Consider the following 14,098-nt stretch of genomic DNA (forward strand, 5'->3'; position numbering starts at 1 on the left):
GACATGTTCAGTCATGATTTTGTTGAAAAATTGTTATATTTTTTAGCTTAAAATGAGGATAAAAATAGATTAAGAAATTTGCATATTAACAATTAAAATATTAAATACATGATGTATGTATACGTGTACTTTTGATTGGAATACATATTTGACTTAAATTTGAATAGTAAATAAATTTTACTATTAGTGTTAAAATACGTTAAGTAGTGCCTGGAGTCAATCTTTCGCGGGGTCAATATGACGGGGGAAATCTGACGAGGTCAATTGGACGCCCTACCCACTTTATTAGCTACTTTATGCGAAGACTTTGTCCGTCTGTCCGTCAGTAGGATAACGGGAGAACGGATCAAGATAATCGAAATTGGTTTTCGACATTATACATGCGACCCCAGGAGCAGGATCCTATCAACTTTTGGGGCTACTGGGACCACCCCCCTTGGCGCCAAGGGGTGTGGTCGGGGCAAAATGAGATTTTTAGTGAAATTTGATCTATAGATGAAATAGAGTGAAATTAAGTGATCCCGAGTTGTGCCACACCCCCACCCACCCAGGGGGTGTAGTCGGGGCAAAATGAGATTTTTTCAAAAATGAATCTATGGATGAAATTGAGTGAAACTGAGTGTTTCCGACATATCGTGGGAGTGGTTGGGGTCAAATAGTCTGAAGCTACTTTCTTATGTGCGTTTACGATGGTTTATTTAATATTGTTATCCTGCTTTTACACAGTTTATTCAATATGATTTCATAGTTTGCAAACCAACTTGTAACCATAAGTTCGTTCATAAATTATGTAGCGCAAAACTCTCGATTTTCTAGACCACCTTCCCATTTTAACATGTGTGCTGATGTGTACCCATATGTACATATCATTGAAATGGATATCTATGTATTTAATTCACACTTTAACGAAAGATTCCTTTGTTTGTCTTGGTTGCGGTAACGAGAATGAGGGACCTTCATATATTACGTCATCAGAATATACCTTGTATACTAAATATTTATGTACCTCGTATGTTTTGTATACCATCCACCCCTGTCCTTATCCTACGCATGTTAAGCATTACACGTCTAAGGATCTTAAGATCCGACGATGGGCTACCCAAAACCACTAATCTCTCTGCTGACCTAATATATGGATGTTCTAAAGACATTAATCGCCGCATTTTTCTCATTATTTGTGACACATGCCACCTATGTATGTTCATACGGGTTTTATGTGTTTTTGACTGTGGGAAAAATTCACAAACACGGTTAAAGATATACATCTTTGTAAACAAAGTTTGTTTGTGTATATGCACACACATATGGCACGTAAATTCCAAGTTGTGTTTCCGAACTTACTAATATGTTTAGTTGTGAATAATTAGATAGTTACTTCTTGTTTCCATGTGGAATTAATGTATTAATGTAACTAAAAATGTCGTTCATGAATATCTATAAAAACTACTTGTTGATTGAATTTATTATGCACGCGCATTTTTTATAGGTTATTTCGTCATATCAACTTTTTATTGCGAAATACCTAATACCAACCGTCATTGAAATTTTATTTTGATTCCAGTCAGGCACAGGTATGGAGAAGAAGAGCTTATCGAACAAGGAGGTTGCTCCAGGTAAGGGTCAAATCCATTAAGGTACTCACGTCAATCTTCCCATATTTCGCAAATTGAGCATATAGCAACATAACTTTCGAAATCTTGCGAAATTTTCAAGATTGTGCAAAACTATTGTTGGACAGCCATGGATTTTGTTTTCACAAATTTACCCAGCACTTGGTTATGTTCTTATTTCACAAACTCGTCCTCAGCAGCAAGAGAAATTATAGAAATTCATCAAAACAACATCAAAATACATATGTATGTAGGTGTTTCTAGTAGGTTAGCGAAATAATATGTTGCTAATTTTGTCCCATTTTTTGATGTTTTCCAAGTGTGCTAAATGCGTTGCGAAATAATACGTTGTCGTGAGCACATATTATTTGATTTTTATCATCCAGAATAACGATCAGTTTATTCTGCATATTAATTTTCAGATGTGGAGTCGCCGAGACCAGTTAAATATTTATTGCCGACACAAAATCTTGGCATTCTGGGAAATTTGGTGGTCGCTGTGCTAAATTTTTTGAGTTTTGCACTGGATTTCTTTCGGCGGGGTGATCCATCCCTTGCAGAGAGGAGGCTCGCACTCCATAAGGAAATTAAGGTAATGCCCTAAAGTAATGGTAGTGTTAGAAATTTGGTATGTTTCAAAAATATGTACATATAAATATACATAATTACAATTTAGCCTGCGTTTTTCAACATCAAAAAGTAACAAAGAAATCGTAAGCATGCTCCAAATCCAAAGGCTCAATCACACTGCAAAAAAGTTAAAATATAGTTCACAAGTTCGAACAGAAATTGACGTGAAAATTCATTTGCAAATATCGGCATCTACTTCGGCTAGTATTTAGTTTCGTAATTTTGTGCTTCGAAATTATGACACGAGGCGAAATTTCGAAGTCGTAATGAATAATCCTTATGTATATTTTTATTACCAGGCTGATATAATTTCAAAAACTAAAGGCTCAATCACACTACGGGGTAGACGAGAAAAGAGAATTATCCAGAAAGAAATTGACACTTTAAATATCGACACGATGCATGAAGTTTTCTCGTTGCCGATAACTAAGAATGGATCCAAACCCTGCTTAGGAACGAGGCAATTATTAAGTGAGGAAGAACAAATTCAGGTATAAGGATTTTTTAATAAGAACAATTTTCTAAAAAATTTCAAATTAAGAAAAAATTAACATTTCGAATTATTTCAGCCAGATGGAAAATCTGTTAAAAAAGCAGTTTTCGGTGAATACAGTTGGCTCACCTATGCAGAAGTAGACCACATTGCGACGTCATTTTGCTTGGGGTTGACAACTTTAGGGTTGGCGCCACGCGGGAAAATTTGCATATTTGCCGAAACAAGGGCCGAATGGCTTATCGCGGCTGTAGCTGCGTTTAAAAATTCGTGCCAAGGTGACATAAAATTACCCAAAGAAGCCTGAAATTATAAAATTGATTAACAAATGAGGAAATCATTTTTTGCTTCTCAGTTGTTACATTGTACGCCACGTTAGGCGAGGAGGGCGTAATCCACGCCTTGAATGAGACGGAATGTCCCATTGTCCTTACATCGGACGAAGTGTTACCTAAATTCAAATCAATTTTGGAACAGACGCCTCACATTAAGCACCTCATCTTTATGGAGCATCCAACCAAAGTGTCGGACACATCGGGTTTCAGTAACAAAGTGGGGATCCATAAGTTTAAAGATGTCGTTGAAATCGGGAAGAATCTCAGTGGTCCAGGTACATGAATATGTGTACCAATTAATTAATTAACTATAGGGAACCATTCACTACATGGCTCCTAGTTCTTGATGCGCTTCGGATACGTCTCCGAAGGTTCTTTGAAGTTTGAAGGAATTTTGAAGGTTCTTTTACCCGATATTTAGTTGCTTTGTAGTGTCCAAGCTAAAACTCTTATACGGGAAATAACTCTTTGAGTTTTATATTGCGATTTTTGGGAGTGTTTGACAAAATGTGGATCCTCAAAAAATGTGTATGATCTGAAGACCACCTTTTAATTTTTAGAGTTGCAGCCTCCTTTACCGGATGACGTTGCTATTATCATGTACACTTCCGGTTCTACAGGGGCACCCAAGGGAGTGTTACTCTCGCATAGAAATATTGTTTCTTCAGTATATGGAATAGCGGATGGTTTGGGTGATACTACTGATGATGGTAAGCAGCCTCTGTATGCCAGTACGGAAATTGGCTTACAATAGGAAACTGTTAGCGGCCAAGTCGGATTTCGGTAGAAATCAGCAGCATACTGATATTTTTAGATTTAAGGAATTTTCAAGGTTATTCCAAGCAATCGTCAGTCAAAACCGTAACCAAAACCGTGGGCTTCATGCTCGACTTTTCGAATAAGCCAATTTATTTTGTTATTTCAAAACTGATATATTCAGGAAATTTTGAAAATGTACTCATATGTGAAAGCGATTTGACAAGTTTCAAATCGCTTTTAGTCTTTAGGCTAAAACAACCTCCGCCAAGCTACACATACGTACTCGAATGACAATTGTTCCGGGCGAAATCCTGATGTAGCCGCAAACAACTACTATTGTTAGTTGCACCAATGTGTATTCTGAAAACCAAAAATATTTTCTTTTCCCGAACTAACTTCGTCTCATTTTGACCCCGCTTAAAATTTCGACGCGACCTGGCCTCAACCTTGATGTACTCAATTTTTTTCAGATTTATACCTCGCCTATCTCCCGCTAGCCCACGTGTTTGAGTTGGTTGCCGAATCTCTCAATTTCTTATGCTGTGTCCCGATTGGCTACTCCTCACCGCTCACGTTGACCGACAAGTCGCCCAAAATTATGGAGGGCAATTCCGGCGATGCCAGAATCCTCAAGCCCACTATCATGGCTGCCGTGCCCCTCGTGCTGGACAGGATTTACAAAATGGTTTTAGATCAAGTCAATGGATCGGGTAAAATTAAGCAGGCCGTTTTCTACTGGGCGTACGACTACAAGTTGAAGTGGTACTACAGGGGCTTCTCCTGCCCCAAAGTGGACGCCTTGATTATGAAGAAAACGAGGGAAATTTTGGGGGGCCGGATCAAATTTTTGGGGTGCGGAGGTAAATCGTAGTTCTATGCATGTGCAGGCCATGCTTCTTTATCAATGTATTTATGGCTTGGGCAAGAAAGTTAAAAGTCCAAATGCTAGCAGCATGGCAGATGGGTTCCTGTAAAAATTTCCAAATTTATTTGCACCTTGTGGGGAAGTTGCCAAAAACTGGAAGAACCGAATATATACGTAGTCGTGTGTACATATGTACGACCACACCATTAAATTCGAAAGAGCAAAGTGTGGTTTTGAGTTGCAATTTTACAAGATGGTATACCAAATTTGCCGTTACTTATGTATTGTATTTAAATTGATGTCATCATTGACGCTAATTGGAATCCTATGTCGAAAGCCAAATCCTCTGAAACATACATACGTACAAACCTTATGCTAATTGCGCTGGAATTATTTTAGCTTGTGACAGAAAAAGTCAGATTTTAGAAATTTGCAAGACATATTTATATGTTGTTACATGTCAAATTCTAAGAGACGATTTGGTCCGATTATTCGCCTCTATAAGTACATATGTCCATTACCAATTTAAATCCGAACATACTTCCATTTAGTTCAGGCCGATTTTGACGATTTTCGGCAACGTCGCAGGCGAGTAAAATGACACCGGCGGAGTACGATTAGCAGTGTCGACCTCTAATTCGGTCATCTCCAAATTTTACTAATAAATCCTATTTCAGGGGCCCCACTATCCCGTGAAACGCAAGAATTTACAAAAAATTGTCTCTGTATTCCCCACCTTGGACCCGGATATGGACTAACGGAAACATGCGGAGGGGCTGTCAGTACGATGTGTATGCACATATTTAGTGATTAAATATGCGGGCGCCAAAAACTTAAAAAACAAAAAAGGAAATCCTGACAATTTTAAATTTAATGTAGTCGATGACATGTCCATGGGTCGGATTGGCTCCCCCGCCCAGTTCTGCGACGTCCGCTTAATCGATTGGGACGAAGGCAACCATTCCGTTCAAGATAAGCCCTTCCCAAGGGGAGAAATCTGTGTGGGTGGTCCCATTGTGGCGCTCGGTTACCTGAAACAGAATGGACCAAATAAGGACGATTTTTTCGAGGAGGATGGCACTAGATGGTTTCGAACCGGGGATATCGGACAAGTCGAGGGGGACGGGAGTTTCCGGTTAATTGGTGAGAAATTTGGAATTATTTTCATATATAGTTCCAAAAATTATTTTTTGATTAAATTTTCAGATAGAAAGAAGGACTTTGTTAAGTTATCAATGGGCGAGTACCTAAGTCTCGGAAGGGTGGAGTCCATCCTAAAAACGTGTCCTTATATTGATAACATTTGCATTGTTGGAGATTCCTCAAAAAACTTTTGTGTCGCGTTGATAGTTCCGAACGAAAAAATGGTAAAATTTTAAAGACAATCAAAATTCAGAACTTACACGTCGTTCAAAAAATAGTGAGGAAAAGCCCTGAAGTTTTTCTAAACGGTTAAAAGAACTGTATTTCATTTGAAAATATCTGCCAGATAATCTCTCAGATTTTGTTGTCTCAATTTTTTTGAACAAACAGTAATTTTAAGTACTTTTAAAAATCGCTCTTTGTGTATTTTATTTAGATGACCGAGGTTGCGTTATGTCTTAACAAATCGAACATTACTTGGGAGCAGATGTGTTCTGATGCGCAAATTGAAGCGTTCTACCTTCAGGAAGTTCAGAGTTTTTGCAAAACCGCGAAACTACAAAGATTTGAAATCCCTGCAGCGGTTAAAATCTGTTCGGAAATTTGGACTCCAATCAATGCCATGATTACGACAACGTTTAAAATCAGGAGGCGACCAGTGCAAGAGAAGTATCAGGCGGATATTGATCAGATGTATGCACGAGCTGCATAACATACTATTGTTAGAAATCTAATAGAATAATGTTCAGGTATGTATGGAATTCATGGAATAATTATTTCTCAATATTCTCCTTGTGGAAATTTTAGAAATTTGTACAGAGAATAAAATGTAAGCAAATTGCTACTGGACGGTGTCTATATAAGACCTCACCGGTTCGGTAGCGATTTACTACAGAATTGTAGTAAATTTGCTACCATCTTGAGCATTTCCTTATCCCGCTGTTACGGTTGGTCAAAATATGGTAGCAAATATACTGCAATTCAGTAGCAAATCGCTACCAAACCGGTGAGGTCATATATACCCACCGTTCAGTAGCAATTTGCTTACATTTTATTCTCCGTGTATTTGACTTAGCTACAGATTTAATTTTATGCTATCATGTCGTACCAATTCTGGACAATTAATTTTAATGAATAATAAATTAAATAATCAATTTGTAAACAATTTAAATCAATCAATTAATTTTACCCGGTCACTCATTACCGGGTGGTATTTAATGGCTGCCTTATTTGACTGAAACCAGGCCTTATTAAATATGCCTTACGATTGACTGAATGTTTGCCTTAAACGTTGAAAAAAAATAGAAATCGACTGAAAAAAGTGCCTTAATTTCCCGATATTAAAATTTGTTTATTTACATGATCTTTGAACCCAGATCACACATGTAATTAAAAAATATATAATTATTCAACGATAAGAGCTTGTTTACATTGTTTGGGGCGACCTGGGCGTCGTTTTATACCAATTGGAACATTTTTGCAGGCGTCAGAAATATTAAAATCTTTGCGGTTGGCAGCGAGCCCAATTAAGTGTTTACAAATATGCTGTTTTTTAAACATGGGACAATTGCAACGGGATTGCATCCAATTTATAATATCATACTCTATCACCCAAAGCTTTTCTTTCGTCTTCCGGTATGTTTCGAACTTTCTCCACGACTTTTTCTCTGTAAGCTGAATGTAGTTGGCTATGTCCTTTTCATCTAGTGACCTTGTTCCTTTGGCTGGTACGAAAAACTTGATTATGGTATCGTTAATCTTTTTTTGTCTCGTTGATGGACGAGAGGTATCTTTAAGCCAATTGTAGGCATCGGTCATGGCCGCAATTGTTATAACTGGTTCGAGTCTAAATCGTTTGTAATCCGGTAACTGAGGGTCTCTCTCACTGGACCAACCAGATAGAAGCTTGGAGATACAGTTGACGAATTCTCCAAGAGGTAGCCTCTTCCGAAGTGTTCCCTGACGTTTGATGAGTCCATTTATTGACTCGAGTCCATTATTAGTGGAAGGGAACCCTGGGGCAGTTCCTTCATACCAGCCGCACCTTTGGTCAATATATTCTCCAATAAAGTAGCCAACGAAGTTTTTGACGGCATCAACTCCGGACCATTTCTGCCTAAACAAATGTACAGCCGCATCGAAATCAAGTTTATCTTCTGCTAACTGAAGTAAATCTATGTCAGACTTTAATTCACGCCTGGTTTCCGGACATTCTATTTGTTTTAATCGATCCTTGATCTTTGCACTCACGTGGTACCAACAATACACTCGAACGAAGTTGCTCCCAAAAACTGATTCGAAGCCGTTTGTGATTGCTTCTGCTGAATCAGCAATTAATACTTTTGGCTCATATTTAGTGCCACATGAACTCGCTAAAATCCTAAAAATGTTGCCATAATCTTGCTCTGTTTCGCCGGTTGATACAGCAATGCTAATTGGGTGGAAATTTCTATTTTTGTCCGACGTCCCAAGAACAAGGACTGGAAAATTTTCCCATACCAATTTGTAGGTCCCATCAGCATGTAAGCAATCTCCAAATGTGAGAACTTGCATCAATCTTGGCGTAGATAGCATGAAGTGGAATGTTTTCTTTTCAAAGTCAATGATCTTTCCTACCAAAATTGTTTGATCTTGGCTAGTAGGTTCTGTTAGGAGTGCAGATAGTTGTTTTTCAAGGTCCCCTAATGATACAATTCGTGGGGCCTCAATTGATTTTAGGTAGGCTTTGGCATTTGAAATTTGCTTTCGATTTGGTATTGGAAGACCGGAATCACGAATACTTGCTTGGATTTGAGAGGGACCCGAGATGCCATTTTTAAGCAATTTGACCATTAATTGTCGCGTTGGGCCTTGAACTCCGCTTGTTTTATTTTTCTGTAGGTGGTCATGAGCAGTGTTGGTCTGATAACGAATTACGTCTTGTCCGTCTTCTATACATATATCATACAATATTGAGAGTAAAAGTAGAATATATAATTTACGATTACATTAGGTCATTGACTGCCAATCATTTACATACCAGCGAGAAGCAGATATAGCTTAGCAGAACACTTGCTGGATACTTTGCACTTATAAAAATGCTTCATGCCACATTCGGTTTGATTGGCAGATTTGAAACGAAACTCTCCTTCGGCCTTCAGAATTTCCTCCGCAATTGTTAAGTTTTCATAAATTGCACCCTTAAAGTAGTCTAAGAAGTTTCTTTTGAATTTGGCCTTCTTTCTTGGTGGTAAATTGTCTTCGTCTGATGACTCCGTATCAGAAATATTGAGAATTGTGGTTTCAAACTCGGTCATTGTAAAGTTTGTTTAGAAAACTACAGATAAATGTACTTTCTACTACAGAGTGGAGAGCTGGAGTGAACAAAAGTTGATCATTATGAGGGGCGTATTTGAGGATATTAATTAGGAAAATAAGGCCGTTTTCAGATATGTAATCCTACACAATTTAATGTTTAAGGCAAACATTCAGTCCATCGTAAGGCATATTTAATAAGGCACTGTTTCAGTCATATAAGGCAGACATTAATATTTACCCCTCATTACCGACACAAGTCCACAAGCAAAACAAAATCCCGCCAATCCCAGCGCAATCATCCACAAGTAAAATAATATTTGTAGGTGTGATGCTAAATCGAGTTTATGAAATTCATCGACCTCCTGAAATTCCGCTTTTTGCGTTACATACATAATCAACATTTTTGAATAACTGTCTAAAGCCAGCCACCTCGTTAAAACTCCCGCCTCGTCGATACGCTGCAGAATGCCGGCGGCCACTTCTGCATGAAAATATTTAAACCCGGCAAACATATTTATCTTTACGAATTCCATCTTTGGTAAGAAGAAACATTTCACGCCCAAAGTTGTGAATTGATCGTTGTCGATTTTCCTGTGTGCAAATGTTGATCCTGCCACCGTCGCGCAGCTTTTAGTTTCAACCATAATATTAAACATTTCTTGAGTATAGCGATGGGTAACGTTTCGATGGATAGTGTTCGTTCCGAGGGCTAATTTATACCCGTCTGTCAATTTGGCCTCGATATCCTTCTGCAAAAGGTAGAAAGCTGCGACTCCCTCTTCGTCTGCCAGTAAAATCCTGCACAGTTTAAAAAAAATCGAATTATAATTTTAATTAGGAAAATTACTCAGAAAATCTGCACGTTCTTATCTTGCAGGCAAGCTTTCAGTTTTGAAAATTTATGCTAAATTATGTAGTTGCGATTCAACTGGTTAATCATGTTACCTAATTAGGAATTAATTTTATACATACCCCCAACGAAAATGTAATTGTGCCCAATCAAAAGCAATAATCCGCGCAATAATGGAAGCCATATCCAACAACGGTAAAAATTCCTCCTTGTCCACTTCATTCCTTGTTTGGAAATTTAATTATATTGTTGGGTATGTTTATGAAATTTGTTGCAGAATAAATAAATATTGGTTTGATTTTTCTACGTGAAGATTGGAAGCATTATTAATTTTAGATGGGATAAAGTATGATTTCGTTGGACCCTTAAATTGGCACCCACTAATTATTTACCTGTACCCTTCAGTACGGAGGAGAGTGTCCACTTTTGAAATGCCTTGCTCGACCGGGTACGCGATAAAATCCGTCGTCATCACGGCGAGATATTCATTCACCAGAAATACATTCGTCACCGCAGTAAAGCCAAGAATTACGATGCCAACCTTCGCCACTAAATCCTTGTTGAACATCCCACTCACAAAAAATAATGATACGGAGAGCACCGTTTTTGAGTATTCAGCCACCAACGGGTAGACTGCATGACTCTTACCCTTAAAAATTAACCCACAAACCGCCAAAATTTGAATCGTCACCAGCACAAGGGCCCAAACTTTCGATGCGAACGGGCTTAAAAACACCTTCCATTCCAGCTTCCACCCTGTTCCAGCCCATTTGCAGTATAAAAACCGAATTTTTTCGATAATCAAATGCTTCAGGATGGAATTAGACATGACAAAAGCTGAAACAACGTCTTCATTTAACATTTCGTGTTGAAGAAACATTATTTTAAGTAAGAGTTGATTTGGGTCAAATGTAAGGTCGGCCTCGGTTTGGACAAATTTCAGGGTAAGATTTTCTCTCGATTTGACAATATTTATGGGTGGTTCGAAAAAAGAGCATTCGAATAAGTCCCGTGCAATGAATTTGTTCATGTAGCAGGATTCCGGGCGAAAAGTTATGCCTAATGCTTGCAAGGCGATTATTCGTGGGTATTTGTTACTCATTTGGTTAATTTGCGCAAAATAGTCGGAAGTCATTACTTCGTATGAGAGTAAACTATCCGATCTCCAATTTAGCTGGTTTTTCAGGCATGCAAAACAATACATTGCCCACATGACGCTGAGATTTAGGGGCACCTTAATTAAAATAAGGTGCACGTTGATCCACCATTTTTCGGGCGAATCTTCATCCATATCTGGGTCTGTATTTTTTCCTAGCTCTTTCAAAGATTCAGATTCATGGACCAACCAGAAGAACCAGGATGATGTTGTTTTGAAATTAAATCCAGATTTTTGTACCATATTGAAAGATTCGGCCCGTTTTAGAAAAACTAAGATGTGCAGGTAACACTGGGCATGGTATCGATTAGTGAAACGGAGTTGCTTTAAGGTTTGATCGTCCTTAAAATTTTGATTTTCTTCCGAATCAAGGGAGATATTTAGTTTTCCGATTAAGTTAATTCCCAAAATTTGGAAATATTCGTCCAGAAGGGAAGGAATATTGTGCAGCTGGAAAGTATGATCAGTTTGCGGTAGGACAAATCGTACTGACAATGGAACCTTTTTTCAAGCTACACGAGATAAGCTTAGTGACTTATACTAAAACATCAAGCTAAAAATTAGTAATGACGTGGTACTTATCTTTCCGTTGAATGGGCACTTGGAGGTCAAATATTTGAGGGCAAAGTTCACAGTAGCGGCCTGTTTTTTCTCAAGCGGGCGAGCGGAGGAGTGAAAATTTGCTCCTTCGATTCACTCCGCTGCCTCCCATAGATCGGAGTACTCCGGGCTTGGAGTACGTACTCCGGCCTCCGGAGGCCGGAGTACGCGACTATTTCTGGAGGCCGGAGTACGCGGAGGCCGGAGTACACGTGGCCAGCCGGAGGCCGGAGTACGCATGGCCGGCTGGAGGCCGGAGTACGCATGGCCGGCTGGAGGCCGGAGTACGCGGAGGCCGGAGTACGCAAAATTTCCGATCACATAGATAGGAGAAGTCCGGGCTTGGAGTACGTACTCCGGCCTCCGGAGGCCGGAGTACGCGACTTTTTCTGGAGGCCGGAGTACGCGGAGGCCGGAGTACGCGTGGCCAGCCGGAGGCCGGAGTACGCGGAGGCCGGAGTACGCATGGCCGGCCGGAGGCCGGAGTACGCGGAGGCCGGAGTACGCAAAATATCCGATCTATGCTGCCTCCACTCTCGCGTCTTCGGGTTTGCACTTTCATTCAATGCATATTATTTTTGATAAAATTTCACAATCTCGTAAATTGGTGCATACATTCATATAATTTTATATTTACTTTTTAAATCTATCCTTACAAAAGTGACGATGGGTGCAGTAAATTATAAGTGCGTCGCTAAAACATTCACCCAAATAATACAATTTCGAGGATGATGAATCGGACCCAGATGAAGAAAATTTCCTAATTCCTGAAGTTTTACTAGAAAAGCTGCAAGAGATAACTTACAATTACATACTTATTGAAGAAAATGAAAATCAGTGATAAATGAATAGCTATTAGCATTTGTGTTAATTATTACGAATTTACTCTTATTTTTATTAGGTGGTATAGTGCGTGATGTAAGTTTTATTGATTGCGAAAACGGGGAAATAATTGATACTTTTTTATAACGGATCGGTGGATAGTATGTAGGATCGATTTAAAATTATATGAATGTATGCACCAATTTACGAGATTGTGAAATTTTATCAAAAATAATATGCATTGAATGAAAGTGCAAACCCGAAGACGCGAGAGTGGAGGCAGCGGAGTGAATCGAAGGAGCAAATTTTCACTCCTCCGCTCGCCCGCTTGAGAAAAAGCAGGCCGCTACTGTGAACTTTGCCCTCAAATATTTGACCTCCAAGTGCCCATTCAACGGAAAGATAAGTACCACGTCATTACTAATTTTTAGCTTGATTTTTTAGTATAAGTCACTAAGCTTATCTCGTGTAGCTTGAAAAAAGGTTCCATTGTGAGCAAAAGTTATCGAATCTTTCAGGCTTTGAGATATGTTGCATAGATTTTTGACAAGCTAAAGTAAAAGTAAAAATAAAAATGTATTTCTGGTTGAAAAAACTCATTATTTGAATGATGAAAGACTCAACTCAGGATATAAAAATGTACGCAATTCAGAAATATCCCGAAAAATTTATGGTAAAATTGACGAATTAAAAACTAAAGATTTCTTTAGGGATACAATTAGCCATAAATTACACTTTATGCTAGCATGTAACTACACAAGGTGGACGTGTGAATCTAGCGCAAAATTCACCAATACATACATTGCTTACTGTTTTGACAAAATTTGCCTTGGCTAAAGTAATGCGCATATTAAACCTGTATTTATAAATCCTATTATTTAGTATCTAATTTCTTTGAAAATGATTGTAATTGTGTTGCTGCAAGAGTAATTATTGATGTTATTATATCCTATTTTATTATTGGCGTATGTGTGTATCAAAATATTGAGGATATTCATTCGTTATTCGCTTAAATAAGTCGTAAACAACCTTATATTACAAGTTCGTAAAAACTGCCGTGGAAATTTTCATTTACGAAGGTTCGTAAACTTGCCGACTTCCAGGGTATTGGAACGTCAATACATATATCACGTCATTAAAAATAACAGATTTTTAGGCCAATCACACAACCCTTCCCTATCCTACTTATTTTAAGCTTAACACGAGTAAGGCAGGCGACCCAAAATCATTCACCCCCCGGTTTGATTACGTATGTAATATATTTATGAATGTTCCCTATGTCTTCAGTTTATGAATCGTATTCACCAACACCCAATGCCCTCATGACAATTATGTAAGTCAAGTAGAAGATTTATATAGTAACACTTTTGTAATACATTAGGAAGCTGTCTACACGCCAAACGAGCGCATATTTTGTGCGGAAAACATAAAAAAGTTCTTTGTCTATGCGAACTTAACATAACGATTGAATACCCTTATTATAAGAATAAGCCATTTCAATTCTTCCATTCTCGAATGCAAGGCTTATCAAGGTAATC

At 38.4% G+C, this 14,098-nt stretch overlaps 2 protein-coding genes across 2 annotated transcripts; one reads left to right on the forward strand and one right to left on the reverse strand.

The window, feature by feature from the left end:
• Positions 1-1,547: 1,547 nt before the first annotated feature.
• LOC110861889 (long-chain-fatty-acid--CoA ligase 4) lies at positions 1,548-6,989 on the forward strand. Its single transcript, XM_035845129.1, has 11 exons — positions 1,548-1,613; positions 2,033-2,202; positions 2,540-2,731; positions 2,810-3,011; positions 3,089-3,343; positions 3,629-3,778; positions 4,298-4,687; positions 5,370-5,483; positions 5,572-5,835; positions 5,899-6,059; positions 6,272-6,989. Exons 1-11 carry the CDS (start codon positions 1,574-1,576, stop codon positions 6,545-6,547), a joined length of 2,214 nt encoding a protein of 737 aa, XP_035701022.1. The 5' UTR covers positions 1,548-1,573; the 3' UTR covers positions 6,548-6,989.
• A 148-nt stretch (positions 6,990-7,137) lies between these two features.
• Positions 7,138-9,178, reverse strand: LOC118433325. The gene is made up of 2 exons (XM_035845130.1): positions 8,855-9,178; positions 7,138-8,765 (listed from the first exon to the last, which is right to left on the reverse strand). The coding sequence occupies exons 1-2, from the start codon at positions 9,129-9,131 to the stop codon at positions 7,240-7,242; spliced, it is 1,803 nt and encodes a 600-aa protein (XP_035701023.1). The 5' UTR covers positions 9,132-9,178; the 3' UTR covers positions 7,138-7,239.
• Positions 9,179-14,098: the final 4,920 nt, after the last annotated feature.

The sequence above is a fragment of the Folsomia candida genome, unplaced genomic scaffold (genome assembly GCF_002217175.1).
Source record: "Folsomia candida strain VU population unplaced genomic scaffold, ASM221717v1 Fcan01_Sc047, whole genome shotgun sequence".
NCBI classification, from domain to species: domain Eukaryota; kingdom Metazoa; phylum Arthropoda; class Collembola; order Entomobryomorpha; family Isotomidae; genus Folsomia; species Folsomia candida.